The sequence below is a fragment of the Echinops telfairi genome, unplaced genomic scaffold (assembly GCF_000313985.2).
Source record: "Echinops telfairi isolate 266 unplaced genomic scaffold, ASM31398v2 ScPeMD7_9;HRSCAF=40, whole genome shotgun sequence".
NCBI classification, from domain to species: Eukaryota; Metazoa; Chordata; class Mammalia; order Afrosoricida; family Tenrecidae; genus Echinops; species Echinops telfairi.
The window spans coordinates 56,404,271-56,427,228 of NW_022103906.1; the positions used below are offsets into that span (position 1 = coordinate 56,404,271).

At 41.3% G+C, this 22,958-nt stretch overlaps 1 protein-coding gene and 1 non-coding gene across 2 annotated transcripts in view; both read right to left on the bottom strand.

Annotated features, from left to right (window-relative positions):
• Positions 1-1,862: 1,862 nt before the first annotated feature.
• F11 (coagulation factor XI) overlaps positions 1,863-22,958 on the bottom strand; it is a 29,814-nt gene continuing 8,718 nt past the window's right edge. The window contains 13 exon segments of the mRNA XM_004696158.3: positions 1,863-2,340; positions 2,343-2,412; positions 2,893-3,032; positions 7,297-7,392; positions 7,965-8,140; positions 9,903-10,071; positions 13,775-13,881; positions 13,969-14,131; positions 14,239-14,348; positions 18,817-18,976; positions 19,249-19,358; positions 20,954-21,113; positions 21,973-22,079. Coding sequence (XP_004696215.3) covers positions 2,252-2,340; positions 2,343-2,412; positions 2,893-3,032; positions 7,297-7,392; positions 7,965-8,140; positions 9,903-10,071; positions 13,775-13,881; positions 13,969-14,131; positions 14,239-14,348; positions 18,817-18,976; positions 19,249-19,358; positions 20,954-21,113; positions 21,973-22,079 — 1,657 coding nt within the window. The 3' untranslated portion in view covers positions 1,863-2,251.
• LOC115868402 lies at positions 5,896-6,059 on the bottom strand. The gene has a single exon (XR_004045574.1). It is a non-coding gene; the product is annotated as a U1 spliceosomal RNA (small nuclear RNA).

The window sequence follows — 22,958 nt, forward strand, 5'->3', positions numbered from 1 at the left end:
GGGGGAACGCATCACAATGATCGACATGTAACCATCACCAACACACCTCCCCCTAGCCAGAAAACAACAGAAAAGTGAGTGAAGGGAGACAGTGGACAATGTAAGACATGAAAATAATAATAATTTATAAATTATCAAGGGTTCATGAGGGAGGGAGGGTGGAAGAGGGAGGGAAAGAAAAAAATGAGTTGATACCAAGGGCTCAAGTAGAAAGAAAATATTTTGAAACAATGATGGAAACAAATGTACAAAAGTGCTTGATACGATGGATGGATTGTGATAAGAACTGTAAGAGCCCCCAATAAAATGATTTAAAAACAATAACAACAAAAATTATGTATATTCATCTCAGAAAGGTCTTTACAGCTAATTCTTCTCATTTTCCCTGATAAAGGGCATTTTTAAGGGTAGGAAGTCAGTATTTGTTTCCCATTTCAGAATATCACAACTAAACCAATGATAACTATTTTTGAATCTTTCCTTTATTTCATTTGATTGTATTATTTTAAAGTTAAAGTATAATTTAATCAGTTGAAGATTTGGTGAGAAAATTTATAAGCAATAGTTTTATAAAATAAGCATGTCTTTGTAACTTGTAGGAATATTTCTGAAGCTACTTAGTCACGTGTGATTCCTATTCCCCAACCCCATTCCTTCAAGTCTGTGGTAACACCAGCCCAATTGGTGCCTAAGGAGCCCTAGTAAACAGAGTGAGGAGGGCCTTATTGCTGTTAGGCAGCCGCCATTTCTTTGAGTATTTAAAATCAAACTGATCTTTTTTTAAAAAGACCTTTTTCCTTGTGAAATGGCCATTTTTATTTTTTACATTGCCATAAAGATATATGTAGCACGCACTGCCAGCGAGCCCGTTGTGACTTCCAGCGACTGATTCGAGGTCCCTGTGGCGGCTTCCAGTTGGTTTAAAATCTGGTGTTGCTGTTTCGGATGTGTGTTTGTTTTGTGTTTGTGTTCCTGTTTCATCTTTCCAAAGACAAACTCCTTTTTCTCCTAATCGTTGATCCTGCCCCAAATGTTCTTCCCGTCCTTTCCCACCAGATCCTATAGAGCCCCGTGACCACCATTTGAGATGCTATCTTTTGTGTGATTGTTTTATTTTGGTTTTCCATGAACACCTCCCAGGAACTTCGTGAAGGTAGAGAAGCATCTGTTTGCTCCCCGATATCTCCCCAAAGCTCAATGTGAGGTCACTACATCACGAGCTCATGCATACGAAAGCATTTTCATAGTTGCTACATTGTATCGTGTAGAGGATTGTGGAGAGAATCCAAATATCATGTTATTACAATATAATCAGAAATAATAACTAATAAATGTTCACATCTCAGTACTGAGAGCATAGGGAATTATTTTGAAAATGCTACAGAATCTACCCTACCCATGCATTTTCCCCCCAAATTGTTTTTAGCCCCCAAGAAGTTTGGACAGACTTCTTCTTGATTTTCATCCAACACAATTCTCCTCTTTAGGTCTGTGAACCACCCGCACAGTAGCAGCTTGCTTTTCAGGCCTTTGATTGACTCCCCTTATCGCCATCAAGCTCCCCCACCCAAACCACTTTACATAAATCTAGTCTTTGTGTGGGAATCATTTTCTGGACAAGTGCATCTAAGGGCTGACTCCAGTGTGAGTGGTTGCTTGTAATTCTTTGCTATAATCAAGTTGTGAGGCCACATCTACACTTAGTGTGTGTTTTACCAAAATAACTTTTTAAAAATACTAAAAATCAAAAGGTCGAGAACTGCTGGAAATCCTTTGTTTTCAGAAAAAAATGTGTATATGTGGTCCCCCGCAGAGCTTCATGGAAACTGCTGATGAGTGGTTTTGTCCACTTCTCCTTCCGGTTCTATTTAACAAATCTTTTTATTGTGCGAATTAAAAAAGTAAGTCTGCCTCTGCCACCGCAATTCGATTATTTTCTGATATAGCTGGTTATATGTTAACTTCAAATACATAATCTCCTATGATTATGTGCTGTTTACTTGGCTCATTCAAAGTATAATAAAAAAGCGGGAGTTTAGATTCTGAAAACAAACTCCGATTAACACAGAATGGGAATTTTGAAAACGACAGCTTTCTTTCATTCTAACGTGCCTCACAAATGTCAAGTCCCTCCTGATTTGGGACTGTCCTGTTGATGATGTTGTCTGTGAAACAGAACGCGGGCACGCTTCCTCCTCGTTGAGCGAAATCAAGCCACGGTCTTCATGCAGCCCAGGCCTCTGGGAGCTGCTCACATGGCTTTCGTTTTCTCTAAGATCCAGTCTACATACTCAATCACGTTGGTGTAAACGCCCGGCCGCCCCCTTTGAGCACACCCTTCCCCCAGCTTGTGATACCCGCCAAATACCAGACCTCCTTGTATTTACAGGACAGGGGACCCCCAGAATCTCCCTATGAAAAAACAAAAGGGTCACAGGTCAGTTCACATACTTCTCATTCTAAATGCATATTGATCAGAGCGATTCTGAATAAAATTCCATCCTGGCCTTTTAAGCAGCTTCAAAGAACTTGACTGATTGCTTTTCACCCAGCCTATTCACTTCAGGAAGCTCTGGGTTGGATAAATGCTGATGCTCTCAGCTGCTAACCAGAAATTTGGAGGTTCAGGCCCACCCAAAGGCACCTACGAAGAAAGGCCTGGTCATCACCTTCTGAAAAGTTGCCCATTGAAAACCCACTAGAACACAGTCTACACTGACGCATCCGGGGTTGCCATGGTTAGAACCCACGGATGGATTCAAGATCTACTCTAGATCTAAGGAAGTAAGACAACATACGCTGTGTCCTTTGCTTGTTAGCAGAAGACTGGTTTTTAAATGTACCAAACATTGTGATTTGAAGATGTCCAATTGGTTGACAACACTCCATTACCTTACAGGCATCTCTCCCTCCTTCTTCATAGCCAGCACAGAGCATCTTATTGGTTATTTTGTGCCGTTGGTAGCTTTTCTGGCATTTTTCATTTGTTACCAAGGGAACTTTGACTTTCTGGAGAGTATTCTGTATTTGGTCTGAAAAAAAATGGTATGTTCATACATATTTTCATTTTATTAATGAAATCATCTAGTTTATACACTCACATATATTTACATAGACTTATAAATAATAACTATTTCAAACCTAGAGAGAGAAACACCTCACAGAACTTTTAGGATAATTACAGAGTACAAAGGAGACATTATTCCCACTATCAGGCATATCATTTTGTTAGTATCAATTAAATGAGAAAACTAATTTTAGCTCAAATTGGAATGACTTCCCAGAAAAAAACACAATTGACTAATAACCAGGGCATTTATGAAGAGTTATTAAACTTTTCATTTAAAGTCTCATATTAAACTTCCTTAAAATACCTTGCAAATGTTCAATGTTCTCAGCTGCTTATTGGAAAGCAGGCCATTGCTTCCGAGACAGGTGAGCAATGTCCCCCATAGAGACGGACGGCCTCAGAAGCCCCGTGGTTCAGTTCGACTCTGCCCTGGAAGGTCATGGGGAGTGAGGTCCACTCAACAGCAGCGGGTTGGGGTTTTTGGTCTTAAAGGGATGTAGAAGCATCGCTAAGGTTTCTAATTATTGGTCACTTTGTTGTATTAGGATGGCTTGCATGTTGTAATGCTGGCAGTTCTGTCACAGGTATTACAAGTCCCAGCAGGGTCACCCAATGTGACTAGGTTTCAACAGAACTCCCAGACTAACTAAGAACAAACTACAAAGAAGCAATAGGCTGTCTGTTTCAGAGAAACTAGCCACTTATGCTTCACACTTCAACATTGTCAGATTTGGACAACCTCCTGAGCACCAGCGGAACATTGTCAGACATAGCACCAGAAGATGGGCTCCCCAGGTCAGAAGGTGCTCCAAATATGACCGCGGAAGAGCCGACTCAAAACTAGAAACATCTAAAAGCATCCATTAATAACTGAGTGTATGAACTATGAATCTAAGAAAACTATAAGTCAATAAAATGAGGTGATTTTTTACTTATAAAAATATGTCACTAACATAAAGATTGATATCAAATGCATTAGTGTGTTGAAACAGACGTGTATTGTCCATTTTGAAATAGACAATCATACGGTTTACTATACCAGTAATGACAAATTCAAGAGGAATAGTGCCAGATCCACAGTCAAAAAGGACATTTCATGATCTATATTGAAGTACAACGCTGTCTGTGATAGCATAATATTTCTTCTAATTACCAACATTTTTCAGTCTGAAATTGATCAAACATGCAATCAAGATGCATGGATAATTATTGGTGGTTGGAATGCAAAACTTGGAGACAAAGCCAAAGAAGGGGTATTTGGAAAATATGGGCTTGGTGGTAAAAAGAATCTGGAGATCTCATGATGGAATTTTGCAATATGAACAATTTCTTCATCACAAATCCCTTCCCCCACCCAACCCCCCAGTAATAGAAATGGTGATTATATGCATGAAATACACAGAAATCAAATTGAGTACAGCTGTGAGAAGAGACAATGAGAAGTTCAATATTAGCAGCAAAAATGAGATCAACGGACAGCTGTGGAAGAGACCACCAATTTCTCATATGAAAGTTCAGGTCTGAGCTGAAGAAAATGAAAACAAGCCCATAAGAACAACTCAATAGGACCTTCGGTGTATCTCACAAGAATTTTGAGAATATTTCAAGAATATATTTAACTCACTGAACACCTAACAGCTATGGGATAACAAAAAATATCATACATGAATTTTAGGCCATTAAGAATGGATAAAAAGAAAAGATTAAAATGCATATTAGAAGAGACTAAAACTTGCTGATAAGGTAGCTAAAAACAAATAGAATAAATGATAAAGTAAGAGACCTAAACAGAAAATGTTAAAGGGCAACTCAGGAAGATAAAGTAAAGAATTATAATGAAATATGCAAAGACCTGGGGTTAAAAAATCCAAAAAGGAAGAATACACTCAGCATATCTTAAGATGAAAGAACTGAAGGAAAAAGTCAAGCCCTGAGGTGCAATATGTGCAAAGATTCTACGTGCAAAATATTGACTGCTGGAGGAGGAATCAAAAGACAATGGAAACAACACACAGTCATTGTGCCCAAAATAAGTAGTTGACATTCAGTCATTTCAAGAGGTAGCATATGGGTAAGAAGCAATGGTTGTGAAGGAAGAGGTCCAAGCCAACCTGAAGGTCTGAGTGCAAACCAAGGCTGTAGGAAGTGACAGATTGCCAATTACAATGTTTTAACTAGCTGATGAGCCACTGGGAACACTCATTCACCTATGTCAAAAAGTCTAGAAGATCGCTACCTGGTCAACTGACTAGAAGAGACCCCTATTTGTACCCATTCAAAAAAAAATAGATGACTCACGAAAAAGCACAAATCATAAAACAATATCATTGATATCACATGCAAGTAAAATTTTATAAAGATCATTCAAAAATAGCCGCAGGAGTACATTGACAGGGAGCTGCCAGAGGTTCTGGATGGATCCAGAAGACACGGAACAAGGGATATCATTGTTGACGTCAGATGGTGCTTGGCTAAAAGCAGAGAAAGCCAGAAAGATGGTCCCGTGTGTTTTATTAACTATGCAGAGGCACTCGGCTATGTGAATCATAACCAACTACGGATAGTCTTGAGAAGAGTAGGAATTCCCGAACACTTTGTTGTGCTCATATGGAACCTGCACATGGATTGAGAGGCAGTTGTGTGAACAGAACACGGGAATAGCGTGTGCTGTAACATCAGGAAAGGTGACCATTGTGTCCTCTCCCCACACTTACTCAATCTGAATGCTGAACAAATAATCAGAGAAACTGGATTATACGAAGAAGAATGCAGTATCAGGATTGGAAGAAGCATTTTAATTTTAATTTTGTTTATTTATTTTTAATCAGCGGCTAGCATGAACGCAGCCCCCCACTACCACAAATGAGGCAGTCGAGTTTCCCACATTTGGGGAAATCGCAGGGGTCAGCACATCCGCAGTGCAATGGATAAGCCTCGCCCTGGGAAAACCACCTTCGTGATCCTGGTATCTCCCCTGCCAGGTAAGCATGGAAGAAGTTTTTTTAATAACCTGCAATATGCAGATGAAACCTCCTTGCTTGCTGAAAGCACTCGAAGCACATGCTGGGAATGATCAAGGATTTCAGCCGATTAACTGATTGACTATGGATCATAACTCCATGGAAAGACAACGGACGTCCTCACAAACTGTCCATGACAAACAGAGACCAGGGTGAAGTGGTCAAGGAGTTCATCTTATTTGGATCCACCATCAATGCCATGGAAGCAGCAGTCAAGAAATCAAAGTACGCATTGATGTTTTCTTTATTCTTGTTAGACTTTGAAATGGTTTCCTGTATATGAAATCCAGGAACAGTAAATCTGTAGAGACAGTAACTGGGTTACTGGTTCCTTGGGCGTGTGGCAGGGGAGATAGAGGAAACAGGGAAGTTATAATGAGTATAAGAATGAAGAAAATGTTCTAAAATGATTGGGGTGATGATTGTGTGACTCCTTTTAATGCAATTTTATGATTGAATTGTATGATGTGTGAATTATATGCCAATCACATGTTGAACAAAAGCAAAATATGCTTTGATTTGGTAAACCTACTGTACTAGACCTCTTTAACCCGTTGAAGCACAATGATGTGATTTTGAGGACTGAGGTAGACCCGACCCCAAGCACAGTATCTTCCTTTTGCCTTGTCTGTGTGTAAAAGTTAGACGTTGAATAAGGAAGACAGAGAAGAGATGCATTTGAACTATAATGCTGGTAAAGAATACTGAAAGTAACATGAACGCCAGAATGACAAACAAATATGCCTTGGAAAAGGTATGACCCGAAGGTCCCTTAGAAGGGAGGATGGTGGGGCCTCTTGTGTCTTTTGGACATGTAGTCATAGTGTCCCTGGGAAAGGACAGCCTGCTTGGTAAAGTAGAAGCAACGCAATGGATTGACGCTGACGGCAACAACGAGTTCGAAGAGAATAGCGACGTCGAAAGTAATGCAGGGCAGTGCTTTGCTCTGGTCTAGAGACGACTGCTGTGAGTCCAAACTCGGTTGACAGCACCTCACAGCAACAACAATAACAAAATCAAGTAGACACATGGTCATCCTCACTTGGGGAATTATTACTCCTTCATGTCCAGCAATACCTTTCTTGCAATCGAATAATGTTGTTTTACTGACACCTTAACGGTATGTTTTATGACCACAGAACACATTGTGGTTGGACAGTGTTCTTTATCTTTAGGACAAATCATACTCAGAAAGATAATTTTTACCTCTTAATTTTCTGTAACCCCATCCAGTCACCCAGCAATCAGTGTATACCACATTTCTGTCACTCTTTGAAGGTAGGCATATAGGTCGTTGATCATCTAAATTTTAAAAATCGGAGTTTAGTTTATCAGAAGCAAAATCTATCTTCTTTTACTTATATTCCCACTGGCTTCCCGCCTTACATTCTTAGTGGTTTCAGTATTAGGTTCCTTTTTTTAAATGTGTCATGCAGTTCCATAATGTATAGTCCATCACAAAGCTACTACAGGAAAGAGATAAGGCACACCTGCCTTCACCAGCTTCATCACCCTCACTAGTCTGGGACCCTGAATGAGTTGCTCAACCATTCTGACTTTTCGTTCTCTCATATCTAAGAGAGAAAAATTAGAGGGAACCATGTTTCACATTCCACTATATTAAGAAATTACGTTACTCTATGTCTCTGAACATTTTAGATAAAATCATTCTTTCTTCATCCACAGCCTTATAGTAAGATTCAATAATCAGAAAAGAAGTTCAGGAATAACCTATTGGAAAACTAGCTCTCTAGACCCTCTCTCTTTCATGAGAATGTAGAGATAATGGTAAAGTTAGAATATAAATCTGATAGCGTTAAATGTTATATTAGGTCACCATTGTACATAAGTTTTCCTATTAAAATTCAACATACCAGTATAATTCATTGTCGTTTCAAGTTTCAACAAGGCAATATCATACCCACTTTCTGCTGTTTTGTATTTGTCATGAAATATTATTTGTTGAACCCCAAAGAAAGGTGTATCCTCCTTTATTTCGGTTTGATTTAAAATGCCACTATAGACCCGCAACATTTTAGGTGAATCTAACCTAAGGACAAAACAGAGGAAAAGATATTTTCTGTACCAACATAATTGTCAAACAGTTTGAGCTATATACCTAGTTAATGGTCTATTGCCCACTAGCTAATATTTTCTGCCAATTATATAGGATGTTAGGAGAAAGAAGTCATTTCAGGCTGAGACTTTTTTTCAGTCCTATGTTCCTTCTTTGTCGAAGACACGACACAAGTCTTCATCTCACATGAAAGGTGAGCATTCTCTTCACCCTCAGACCCACGTCCAAAGAGCCTGGGTTCCATCCGAACACTGCCATCCATCGACGAGCCATGACCCTAAGGGACTTCCATGGACGCTCGATGTTTCATTGTGACAGTAACGAGGGACTAGTGACCTAAACTGATCGTTCAGCTTGATGACTGCATCGCGATGGGATATGGAGAGAAAAGAAGAAATGCTGTCTAGATGCAACTCAGAAGGTGCTAGAGCAGAAAACGACCTTTGGTCAACTTTCTCAAGATTCCCTAAAGTACACACTCACCCGGTCTGAAGCATTTTTGTTTGAGTGGTATTGGAATAGATGCAAATAGGAAATACAATTTGAGAATGTATAATGAGCTCTTTCATTCTAGAATATGTATATATATAAGTATGGATGGTGTAGATATCTCTGCATATATATGTAGTGCCCTCGTATCTTGTCTGCCAATCTCAATTTGCTACCAGGGAACTGTGGTTTTCTGCTTTCTAGAACAAACTTTGGTTTGTCTGAGAAACCCACACACATACCCAGACACACATGAGAGTAAGTAGAATAAGTACTGCGATTATCATTCTATTTCATGCATACATGCATGAATTCCAAAAAATGACAAATGCCTTTGTCTCAGAGTAGCTTCAAAAACATGAATACTCAAAATTAAATTTAAAAACTTAAAAAAAAAAGCATTGCACCAAATTTAGGTAGTCCATAGAGCTGATCTTTCTTCCAGTCTTTAAGCAAGATTAAAGTTAATGAAGCCCATTTTATGGAATAGAATTATAAGTGAAGACAAGGTTTGGATTGGCCAGTCAATCTGAGTGCAGAGAGTAAGAACCAATCAAAGGTGGCTTCCTAGGGTGTCTATCAGGCCAGTTAAATTCAGGACAGAAAGGTCAAGTCAGACTGTGTTTTGGGATCCCAAAGGGTTAATCTGGATAGACTTTCTAAGTGACATAGGTCAGTCACCAGGGTTTTTTATAAAGATGTTTAAAGAAAATTTAAAATTTCATTGGTGAGGAAAAGACTAGTAAACTTGTGCTGAGAAATTGTTTCCCCTTCAGACTTCTTTGTTAAGAGAAGCATAATATCAGTCCCACAATGATGTTAAAAGTACTGATTTGATATCGTGTAAATCAAACAACACAGAATTCTGCTCAAAAGGAGTAGAGAGATGAAAATACTGCTAGCAGAATCACATAGAGCGAGATGGAGCATGCGTTGAGAAACAATGGGTTCGTACTTTTCCATATTTGTTTAATAAAGGTTTTGTAGCAATACTTATAACTTACATACATACATAATTGTTTATTAGCATGATAATCTTTTACACACACAAGTCTGGATATAAATTTATATATATAATCAAAATCTATCTCTATATAAACTAGGAATATATATGCATATTACCCACACATTCACACACACCAGGGGCTTCAAAGAAGTCGTGAAAAGGAGAAATTAAAAGATAATTACTAGCAGTAGATTTCATACCAATAGCACGGTGAGTTAATATAAAAGGAATGGCACTCACTTGTCAAAACAATGAGCAGCTGTTAAGATCCACTGGTTCCCAATGATGGAGCCTCCACACAGGTGTCTCTGCGTGGGGTATGTGCTGTGCAAAGTTGTCTGCCACGGCCACTCACCGGAAACAGAGGCGGTTCCGCCCACAATTCTGGGGTTGATTTTGGTCGCGCACACTGTAACAGAAGGTTTTCAATGAGGAGCTTCCTAAGTCTTCGTCTTCCATCAGTAGTTTGTTCTCTTCAGGAACAATGGGTAGAAAATCTTCTCACAGCTCATAGTTAGCCATGACTTTAACCTAAAGAAACGTTGTACCCAAGTTGACAAAATAAGACATACACTTAAAGTTGTGTGTGCACTCTTATACTGATAAATTGTAAGTGATTACATCTCTCAAAGAACTCTACCATTTTTAAACTGGCACTAGTAGGCAGTCTTATCCTTACTAAAATGGTCACAACAATGACTCTTTTAAGCAGGATTTGTCAAAGTATGGCCCTCAGACTAGCAACATCACTTGAGAATTTGTGAAAAATAGAAATTCTTGGATCTCATCCCAGACTCAGTGAGTCAGAAATTTGGGTGGGGTCAAGTGGCAGGGAGAAGCCTGACCATGGGTTTCCACAAGCCCTGCTAAGGTTTTAGATCTACCTTTCTAAAGTTGACCTCCTTTCTACTGTCCAAGGACTCTGTATCTCCCTTCCATTCAGCTGCTCTTGCTCCCACCCATTCCTGCTCTACCCAGCATCCAACCTCGCATGAACTGCTTCTGCCCTTGGGTTTTGTTGACTTTTCTTGCCTAACTCTTGCTACTTTCAAAGGACTTGCCTCAGAGTCAGCTCTCTGCTTCCTTCCTTCTTGGCTGCCTTGGGCAGGATGGTTCATCCCTTTGTGAGGCTGCTAACTGCAAGGTCAGCAGTTCCATCGTCCACTCCAAGGGAGAATGAGGAGGCTTTCTACTTCCGTAGAGTTACAATCTTGGAAACTCACTGGGGTAGTTCTACTCTGTCCAACAGGGTTGCCGTGAGTCCTCCTTGACTCAATGACGGTGAGTTGAGCACCGATATCTTGGGATCTATTTAAATATGGAATCTGGTTCTATGAGTCAAAGTCGTGGCCTGAAATTCTTTCAACAAGCTTCCAGATGATGTGGAGTGGTGTCCCTGATATGCCATCCTGGAATCACACTTAGAATAGCAAGACCTGGAAGCTCAGATAGGTTTTACACCCTTAGCCACAGAGGAGTTTAAAGCTAGCAGACACCATTCAAATGCCAACTCTGACATGGTCTAGCTAGTCATTACTTTAATGAGTGTAAGACTGCCTCTGGGCCTTTTTTTCCTCAACAGGAAAATGAGTGCGTGATTCTGAGCTAGGATTCAAATATCAAGAGAGGACAGAGGAAAGAGAATGAAGACAACATCAACTGGTAGCAAGATGAGGCAAGAGTGTGACGTGCTGGTGGAATCTGAAGAGGCTGATGTACTGAGGAGAGAGCCTAACGAGTGCTCTTTAGAGAGCAGAGGGTGTCGTGGGGGGTGGAGATTACGTTTTTGATGATTTTACTGTATTTTGGAATGATTCGGAAGTCCTTACAATTTACAAGCCAGTAAGTAGCTGAAAAATCAAAGTTTAGGAAAATGAATAGGTATGCAGTAACCAAACTATGTTATAAATACATCAATGAAAGCCTTAACAGCTCTTGATGTCTGTTAAGTTTTACACACCAGTTTACCCCAAATACTGAAAATACCCCCATAGCATTAATTTTGAGTTTGGTTATATAGTGGACTAATGACAGTACAAGGTACAGTTAACCGAGGAGCTATAGCAAGGGCTCAAGCAGAAAGAAAATATTTTGAAAATGACGATGGCAACACGTGTACAAATGAGCTTGACACAATGGATGTATCTATGGTTTGTGATAAGAGCTGTACAAGCCTTTTTAAAAAAAGACAAAAGTAACATCTCAAGTAATATTCCTTCACCAATAGAGAGTATATTATTTCATCCAACAGAGAGTAAGCATTTAATGTCTGGCTGCCTTTCTAGTTTCATCTAATTCAAAAGGTTCACTTAAAAGCCACAAGGTTTTATTTTCCAATAGCTTATATTGACTGCTGCAGCCACCAATCTAAGCCTAATATGCTCTGTGACCTCTAGGGCCAGAACCGACAAATGCAACGGAAGAGAGCACGCTAAAAGAAGGAAGGAGAAAATGCAGTCTTCAGTTGATTAAGCAGCACATGCTGGCCTCATCTTCCAACCTGTGTCAGCGTCCTCACAACAAAACTAGTTGTGTCTCTTCTAAAACCAGTTGTGTCTTCAACCTAAAAGTTGAACTAAGACAACACTTTTTGGGAGGAGTGCTTCCTCTTGTTTTAGTGTGTGTGTGTGTGTGTGTGTGTGTGTGTGTGTGTGTACAACTCATGTGAGATACGATGACATTGGTTTTTCCAGAGGGTTGGGCCATACAAAGATTCCTAGCAGAGTACCTCTAACCCCTAAGAAGATAGAGCTTCCAAGCAAGGATATTCGTTTTGAACACAATTTAGCGTATAGATGCTTTACATGACAAGTCCTCAGAAGTCAAGAGTTGTTCAGCTTCCCAGTATAGCAAATGATGCTGGTGCAAATGACGTTTATATTTATAAAACTATCACAAAGGCGATCACTTCCATTGTATCCTTTCTATCTCAGTTCCATCTTATTGATAGTATATTATAATATTGAATATTAAACAACTGTTATCTAAAACCATGTGGCTTTATGTAAGGCATTCAATCCTAAAGCCACAATAGGTCATTGTCAACACTAAGGGAGGAGTGGTAACTTCTTTCCTGTTGAGGTTTCTGTCCCGTAGGAGGATTTTACTTACCTAGGAACGATCCTCACCACGGCTCTCAGACTGGACACTGGGATGGAAGCTCTGCGGATGTGACTTTTATTGTACTTTTTGTTACTAGAGGTCTCAACCTAGTCAACCATTCTATTTCTATCCTTCCACCCCCAGTGTTATAGATTCATGGTTCTCTTCACTGTGGTTTTGACCAATAGCCGTAAATATGTAGAACCCTGTAGGGAATATGAAGAAGTAAGGCCCCTGTGAATGAATCACTCCAATATTTCTTGAGTAGTTTAATCATTTTTTAGCACACAAAGGCTATTTGTTCTTCAAGTAATGATCACATATAACAGCGTGAAGAAAATGTACATATATATTTTTGAAAATGTATGTTTTTATAACCAAGGTGCAGGTTGATATTTAAATGATAAAGGATGGTAACAAAGATCTTTGATCTTAACCACACAAATCGACAGTAGAATTTGGATGTAACTCTCAAATGCCAGCTGTGTGAATGTGGAGAATTTCAGGTACATGTTGCCTCCATCCTACCTGAGCAAGGTAGTGTTCACTCAGGACCCAATCTCTCACTCGTAGACCATGATCAGCCTGGATGGCGGGACAGAAAATGCCCTCTAAATTTAATGAATTTTCTCCTCATTGTGAGTGTCATCTTGTTGTCCGGTGCCTTTGGGTCAGTTCTGACCCATGGCAATCTGCACAACCGAATGAACACTGCCAGGTCCCGGACCATCCTCACAATTGTGCCCGTCATTGCAACCACTGTGCCAGTCTGTCTTGTTGAGGGCTTCCTCTTTTTTGCTGCCCCTCCACTTTACCAAGCTTCCTGATGTCCTTCTCCAGGGGCTGGCCTCTCCTGACAGCATGTCCAAAGTACGCGAGACACAGCCTGGCCATCCTTGCTTTTAAGGAGCACTCTGGCTGGGCTTCTTCCAAGATATATATCTCAGTAATGATACACTTCAATAGAATAACTCCTCAGAAATACTTGTTAAACATCACATAGTACTCACCATTATCCATTTTACATAACCTTAATGTGTATCCAGAAATGCCTCCTCTTCCATGAAGTATTTTAGTTGGGGATCCATTCAAAGACAGTTTTAAGTAACACTGACCCCTGCAGGCAGGAAACAAATGTAATAAACATAACTTCTCTGCTAAGGGAAGAGACAGGGGCGTCTTTAGAACCCTTCATTGGTCTTACTTTCCTCTGTTGCAAGGTTCTTGAGGTGAGGAATAGGTAAAAAACTGGCAGCGGACAGTATCGGTGCACATTTTCTGACAGGCTTCATGTCCTTCCACATCCACAATGTCCAGCTCTTCTCCCAAGAAGTCCGTGTCATGGTAAAATGAAGAATGGCACAACACTAGACAACAAACCACACATCGTATGTGAGACAAGCACCCTGAGCGCTCATCTACCCCCCTCAGGATTGGTGGACCCCAATCAGAAGGAAGTGCTTCCAATGTCTACCTGGGACGCTGTGCCGGCAGTTTTGAAGACTGAAACCAGAAAACGCATTGTCCTTCTGATAGGGAGCAGTTGGTAGTCCACTTTGCGATGATTTCAGAAGACAAAGATTTCTAACAGGAAAAAAACGGGACTTTTTACATATATGTGAAAGCTGGACATTGAATAGGGAAGACTGAGGAAGAATTGGTGCGTTTGGATTGCGATGCTGGAGACGAATATTAAAAAGACCATGGACTGCTAAAAGGACGGCGTGATCCGGCTTGGAAGAAGTAAGGTCAGCGTGCTCTTTAGAGGCAAGGATGCCGAGACTTTGTCTCACATACTTTGGATATAGTCAGGAGGGGCCAGTCCCGGAGAAAGACATCATGCTTGGTAAAGTGGGGGGGCATCGAAAAAGAGGAAGGCCCTCAAGTATGTAAAGGTTCTTTCATGATTTTTAAATTTTGTATCAATCACTGCTCTTCTTCTTTGTCTTCTCTCTCTTTTTCTTTTTTTTAACAAAATTATCAACAATTACTTGAGGCTTGGAAAAGTGCAGGGGCGACGACAAGAGGAAGACCCTCAACAAGACGGACTGCCGCAGTGGCTGCAGCCATGGGCCCACACCTAAGCCCCGCCGAGCGGATGAAGCAGGATGTGCCAATACTTCCTTCTGCTGGGCCCGGCTCGCTCTGCAGCAGAACCGACTCCACGACACCCTGCCACCACAAATATAAAAGGCGTAAATACATACTGTATGCCTAGTTATAACTGGGCCCTAAATCTTTAATGTGTACATACTCTTTTCGCATGTTAACATACTCATAATGGCCTGTCGCCGTGGCGAGTGTCTCATGTTGTAAATATTCTTCACGAAGCAGTCAGCCTCCAGGCATCACAACCCGCAGGCACGATTTCCAAAGGAAACCTTGTGACTCACAAACATTTCCCGAGCCTGCTACTTTGCCAGCGTTTCTAGCATCCTTCCTCTCAGGACTCCCATTCTCCCTGAAGGATTCGTTGATTTCAATGTTACCTAGAAATCCACCGAAGGTGGCTGCAGCAAAGGTAGCATTTGCTTAGAGGGGAGTCATTGGGGTGAATCAGCACACAGCAATGGTCCACAGCAGGGGGGTCTGATAGAACTTTCTGCACTCAAGGACACCCCCCCTCCCTGGCAGTACTATATGGCAGTCCACATTTCTGGTGCTCAGTAGCTACTTACTACGTATGACTATTGAGCACTGGAAATGTGGCTGGGGATACTAAGCAAATGAGTTGTTCTTTTCATTTAATTTAAATAGTCAAAACGGGACTTAAAGCAGCCATATTCCTATCACAGTTGGCAGCGAGACTCACCCGTGCTTCTCCTCATATAATGATTGGCAGTTTTGTACAAAGGAATCAGTGAAAGAGGAGCAGTGACTGATACATAATAAAAACAAGTTACGGAAGCATCTTGACCGTGTTGAACTTTAGGATGCCCTGAGGCTCGGCTTGGGATCGTCTTTTCATTTTAACTGTATTCAATTCACTGATGATTTCATCCCTTCTCCTGGTTTTCGTTACCTGCTGTAGACACTGAGACACAAATGGAAGGCACAAACCTCTCTGGAGTTCCAGACCTTCCTTTGCAATGGCCAGTTCAACATCTCTCCCTGAACAGCCCATGAAAGCCAAACCCAATGCGGTGAGATTGAGTCTAACTGACAGCAACCTGGAAGGACAGAATAGCGCTTCCTCACGGGGTTCCCATGGCCGCAGTCTGTACGGAGCAGACTGCCCCGTTTGAACCCTGTGGAGCAGCTTGTGGGTTGGAACCGCCAACATTTTGGTTAGCTTCACCAAGACTCCTTACATGTCTAATCACCCAAACCAGACGTCTAATAGATATCTTCAATTAATCTTTCCAAAACATGACTCCTGATCTTAGCCACAAAACCGGTTCCTTATATAATCTTCTGCACCTCCGTCAGGGCACCTCCATGCTCTCCATTCTTAGGGCCAAAAATCGCTTTTCTTTTTTTTAGGAGCAAGAATCTTAGAGCCGTTTCTTAATCTTTTCCTCACTTCTCACAGCTGATTCATCAACAATCTGACTGGCTCTACCTTGTCAATAAATCTCAATCTTCTCGATTTAGTCCCTCCACTCAGCTTCAAGCAATTATTAACTCTTGCTGCTGGAGTTTTGGAAGAGTCTTACCACCAGTCTCATCTCGGCACGTTAGCGTGCGTTTCCCCATTCACGTTACCCCACTGCTCATGGTGACTTCCCATCTAACGAGGGAAGAAGCCTACAGTGCTTCGTCCTACAGGGTTCTCCATGTTGTTCTCCTGCCCCATGCTGTCTGGCATGTGGTCTTATGAGGCTCCTTTCTCCTCATTCCACTCCAGCCACCGGAGTCTCCTTGGCCAGGCTTTCTTGGAAGGAGTTTGCCTCAGAACCTAACGCTTCTGCAGCAGGTTTTTTCCCCTTGAAGATTTGCTTCCTTACTTCACTTAGATGTCTGAACAAATGTCATCAGTTTAGTGAAGTGTTATCTGAACTCTCTATTTAAGAATGAAAAACTTATATAATCTCCCTAAAAGTCTGTCTCCCCTTCTCTATTACTTCATAGGTTTTGTCACCATCGAACTTACTGTAGGACGGTTCAAATTTTATTCGTTGTTTATGTCTCCCACAATACCATGACTTCCACTGGGGCAAGGTTTCTCTTTTTAAAAGTTTAATCTATTTCGCTTATAGTGCCCTCAATATCCTTAGTGTTTCAAAAGGTTCCTAGCATATCCGAACCAAACCCAAGCCCATTGCCATCGAGCCTTTTCTTACCCATGGTCACCCTATAGGATACAAGAGAATTGCTGCTAAGGGTTTCCGTAATCTTTTTTTTTTTTTTTTATGGGAACAAACTGCTACATCTTTCTCCCATGGAACATCTGACAGGTTGGAACTGCCAAGTGCTTAACCTCTGGCCCAGGGCTTCCAGGGCTATCGAGTCAATTCCAACTCCGGGCAAATGTCGATAGGGCCTCTGAGGCTTTGTAAATCTTTCCAGAAGCAGGCAGCTTCGTCTGTCTTCCTTGCTCTGGATGCTAGATTTGAGATGTCAACCTTAAGCCCACCACCAGTGCTCCTCGCCTGACATACACAAAAATCCAACAAACAAACTCGCTGCTTTTGAGTGGATTTCAACTTCCAGTGACTCTGTAAGACAGGGTCGACCTACACCTGTGGGTTTCCAAGGCTGTCAATCATTACAGAAACCCAAAACGTCATCTTTCTCCCATGGAGCAGCTGGTGATCTTTCCGTTAGCCTTCACTGTGTAAACCCCCAGACTCCATGGAAACCCTGTAATGGTAAAGCACTGAATGTGTTGAGTCCGTGAAAGTTACAGGTATGTCTGAGCATGACAGGGCTAGGGCTTTTGAAATTACAGCCTCTCTCAGTGGTTGAATAAGGAACTCAAGAGTTCCCCTTAGCTGGATCGCTCCGGAACCCTTTCCCTAACAATGGGCAGCCAAGTCAAGCAGGTACTAGGGCTCTGAGGATTCAGGTCCAGGTTACTATCTAGAAATCCAGATCTTGTAGCTGGCTTGGTTTGTCTTATGCTTATTTTCTTTTTAGGATGAATCTTACTTATGAAAGGCCGTAGATTTGTTTATTTTTAACCAAAAACTTTCCTTGCTTTATTGTTGGTTCCCATGCTAGTGCTCATCAGTAGAAAAACAGAATTTCACTTCTCAGACTCCGGGCTGCCTGCCCCACCACTCCCTTGTTACAGGTGGAGTGCGCTACCCATTGGGCTACTAACCACAAAGCCAACAGTTCGAACTCACCAGCTACTCCTCAGGAGGAGACGAGGCTGTCTGCTCCTATGAGGATTGATCTCCTTGGAAACCCTAGGGAGTGGTTATGCTCTGACTCTTGAGTTGCTCTGAGTTAGAATCAACTTTTAAAAAAAATCTCCACTGAAGATTTTTTTTTTTAATATTTTTTTTCTTTTAAAAATATTTTACTGGGGCCTCATACAACTCTTATCACAATCCATCCATCCATCCATTGTGTCAAGTACATTTGTACATTTGTTGCCATCATCATTTTCAAAACATTTGCTTTCTACTTGAGCCCTTGGTATCAGCTCCTTATTTTTTCCCCTCCTTTCCCTTCCCTCCCTCCCTCACAAACCCTTGATAATTTACAAATTATTATTATTTTTTCATGTCTTGCACTGTCTGATGTCTCCCCCCACCCCCTTGTCTGTTGTCCATCCCCCTGGGAGGGGTTATATGTAGGTCATTGTGATCGGCTCCTCCTTTCTCCCCCCACTTTCCCCTTCCCCTCCTGGTACAGCTACTCTCAATATTGGTCCCGAGGAGTTTATCTGTCCTGGATTCCCTGTGTTTCCAGCTCTTATGTGTACCCGTGTACATGTCCTAGTCTAGCCAGATTTGTAAGGTAGAATTAGGGTCATGATAGTGGGGGGAAGGAAGCATTAAAGGACCAGAAGAAAGGTGTATGTTTCATCCTTGCTACACTGCACCCTGATGAGCTGCCAGTTTTGAAAGACAAGAAATTATTCTTAATCTTAACCCCTTACCTTTCAGATTCTTTTGGCCATTCTTGGGAAAGGAAGGTGAAAAATAAGCAATTGGGATGATGGGTGCAAATGTGACGGCACACGAAAACATCTGGAGCCAAGACTCTGTCAATGTTTCTATCCGCAAAGCCCGTTCTGGGGAAAAGGTCCCTGATACAGGCTGTGTAAGAGGAAAAGAACGTGATGAAATCCATCATCCAACAAGACCAGTCACATCCGAGCCACAGTCTTGAGAAGCCCATACGAAGAAGCTTGTTTAGTGCAAGATTTGTAACATATAAATACGGAATGTATCACACTCAGAAGGTAAACGCCCATTGTGTATATTTCAGCAGTGAACATAGCATGGTATCCCAAGTTAGAGTTCCCAAACATATCTGCAGCACCTACACGTCGATGGTTAACCCGCCTCATTAAGAAAGCAATAGTTACCCAGATTGGAAAGCCCACAGGATTTCAATGGAAATCCAGATACCACTCCGTTATTCTTCCTTATGCTGGTTGGTGTTCCCGTTGGGGAGTACTTTAACAGACAAGTGTTGCTGAAGTAGAAAACAAAACAACAACAAAAAGAAACGTTTAAAAATCCTTCCAATAAGTGGGAAAAGACACGAATCAACAGAAATTCACATTTAGAGAGATCCCTTGGGCCTGAAAATCCCTTGCCGTGTGCAGTTCCTCCTTGTGCTGCGGTTAGGCCAGTGGGAGTCTGCACCCACACAAAGTGACCGCACGCACAGCGGAAAGAAGCACTGCCCAGTCCTGCACTGGACACAGCCACGGTCAGGATTGCCCAGGAAAGCTGGCCTAAGTCAGAGGCCAGAGGACTGACCTTGAGCCCCAGGCCGACACGCACTATCAAGTGTCCACGTGAACTCAGTTAAATTGATTTTCTCCATCAATAACCTGGCAGCTTCAGAGGGCAGTCACATGATGAACTGATGACTTCGTAAGCCGTTTTCAGGTTTAACATCTTAATTTTAATATTTTTTTACAGTGCTTAGAAACTACCATTCCTTAGTTTGTGCTCACACTGTATCATCTCAAATGACACAGAGGTCATTTGAGCCGAGCAAAAGAAGAGCGATGGAAGAGGAACAGATTCAGGAGATTTGTTTAGTTCTCTCATGGTTGTTTTAGGAATAAATCTTTGATAGATCTATTTGTTGTTCACTTTACCGGCTTGTGCACGTGAAAGGCAGACTGTCAAACTGTCCATTCAAAATTCAGATGCTAGTAATTTGAACTCATTTCACTTGTTTGTGTATTTTAGCTAAATGTCATTTACTATTCACCCCTGTTGTTATTTTGGTTGGGTGCTGTCAGATAGGTTCTGACTCAGAGCGAGTCTCCACCGCACCTGGTTTGCTCAGCTGCAATCTTTACAGGAGCAAATGGACAGGGCTTGATGGGCCTTTGTTCCCACAGAACCAAGGCGGGTGGGGGGTGGCTTGAACCTCCAGCCTTTTTGATTAGCAGCCAAGTTCTTAACATTTGTGGAGTCAGGCCTCCTTATTCAAATCCCAAACATTTAAAATCAGTCTTAGCAGAAAAAAAAATAGATTGTCATAACAAATCCTAGTAATTAGAAATTAGATCATTTAAAATTTGTAAACAATTAATTTATTCTTGGAATTTGCCAAAAATCAGTGTAGGGCAGAGTAAGAAATCTTACACCTGTTTCAGTTGTTTTGTCTTTGTTAAAGAACTGCTACTGGGGGACAGAGAGACAGGGGTTTTGGGTTTTTACTCTCCAGTGTTAGGCTGTTAAGCTTTGATTTCTTACTCTTTCCTGTTAGCCGGCTGGAAAAGGAGCAAGCAGACTAACTAGGTGCTTTCAAAACTGTCCAATTAAAAGTATAGCAGTTCTGAAATTAGCTAGGAAATGTTTTAACACCCTTTTTTGGGGTAACAGTGCATTAAAAGAACATCAACACATCCAAGTTAAAACTTGGTTTTAAGTGGAATTTTTATGAGGAACCTGTGAGTAGCTATTATGGAAAAGTCTTTTAGAGTTAAAAATGTAAGTTTTAGCATCACATGGATTACCCTATTTTATTTTTTTAAGTGAATCACTATTTTGCTTTTCTTTGGACACCCATCACATGGTATTCTCAGGTTAGGTAAACTCACTCACCGATGCTGCACACTGGGAAAGCTCCTGGTGGCATATGTGAAGAAGTGGCAGTGAATGTCATTTGTGCATCTCTCTTGACATTCGTGAACAGATTGGGAAATAGAGCCATTATAGTTCATGCCCTTCATGTCTAGATCCACATAAATATCTTTGTTGCAAACTAGAAATAAAGGCAAAAATTACAGTTTTCAGCCAGGGATCAATCCTCTGGTTCTACCTTCCCAAAGGTTCCTCCTCACATATTCATCTAACTCTCACTCACTTCCCCCTGGAGCGGGGGAGAGAGGGGGGAGGGGAGGGCTTGCTTTGTTTGGCTTCGACCTGCTCAACCCCACCCCTTACAGGAAAGGAGGCACACAATGCCAACGGCCTTCATATGATGCAGCAATATTAGACATACAATCCTGTTTGATGTTCCGCCGCAGTCTCTCCCTGAACTCCGCTGATGGACTCACTATGTCAAGTGGTAGCATGACACATATTTGCTCCCTTTTATTTGAATTGATGAATTTAATAAAGTCTTTCTTGTAATTTCAGATTGGGAAAAGATAAACAAATGAGATGTGAGGTAGTAGGAGTTGTCCTTCTGTGAGGTAAAGCAAAGCTAGGAAACTATAGGCACCCTGGTGGCATAGTGGTCATGCATTGGTCTGCTCTCCATAAAGCCAGCAGTTCTAAACCACTGATGGCTCCTCAGGAGAAAGCCAAGGCTTTCCTGTCCCATAAAGAGTCACAGTCTCACAAGCCCACAGAGACAGTTCTACCCTGACCTACGGGATTGCTGTGAGTCAGAATAGAGTCAGTAGCAAGGACTTTGGGTTTCATTTTGTGTGTGTGTGTGTGTGTGTTGGGGGAAGCATGCATCAATGCTAATTTTTACTTCACACAGAAAGAGCTTCATTAGAGGAGTTTATTTCCATATAGCAGAGTTTTGTTTCATAGCTCGAAAACTACATCTTATGTACAAAGCTAATGTAGCACAGTCACTAGTATTGATTAATTCAAGTGGGTGACCTTACCACTTATTTGATGTGAGCATTGTTTGAAAGAATATCCAGAAGTGGCTCCTGACATATTCACCTTTGGCAATGTTTCAGTAGCACTGTCTTTCAGGATACAGCTGAACCTAATTTAAATAAAAATAACATTACTGGGTGAGAATATATGTTTTAAAAGGGGGAGACTGTAACTAAGAAAATATATAGGTCTGTCAGAGGCTGTTTCTACATATATATTGGTATTTGTTGCAACTATGTTCATGAATATGGTATGGCATATCAGGGTGCAAAGTTATAAAAATTCTTTTCATAATGAAGCACCTTAAAGGAATGTTTCATTGGGCTTGGGGGTCTCAGGATCATTGTCTCATGGGAGAGCAGGGGTGAATTGGCATACACTATAGTCCACAAAGGCAATGCTCCACATCCTACTTTGTTGAGTAGCAAATGGAGTAATAAAAGATGTGAGCATCTATTGAAGGTGAAACTATTGGAGTCTCCCCATTCAGAGCAAAGTTGAATGAAGAAGACCACATTCAAGGAAATAATTACGGGATTAATGGACCGTGTGAAAACCAATCTCTGAGACCAGAAGGACTAGATGGTGCCTGGCACCTGGCTATTGCTGTTGACCTTTCTGAAATGGATCGCCATAGGCAGTCCTGGATAGAGTGGGAGGAAACATGAAATAAAACGTGGAACCACACTCCCGAGACCCTGACTCTTAGTTACCCTTCAAGCCTGGAACTGAACACACTCTGTGGTTCAACTTTCAGCAAAACAGACCCCAGGGAAGTAGCACTCCAAAAAAGTATCGAAAGGGCAGTCTTCTCCCAGGGATAAAGCTCAGAGGACATGAAGGGGTAGGAACAAAATACAAATGGGAATGGAAAACACAAGGAGTAAATGGGAAAAGTGTTCTTATATTGCAGGGATTATCAACAATATCACAAAACATGTTTATGAATTATTGAATGAAAAAATCAAATTGTTCCATGACTTTCACT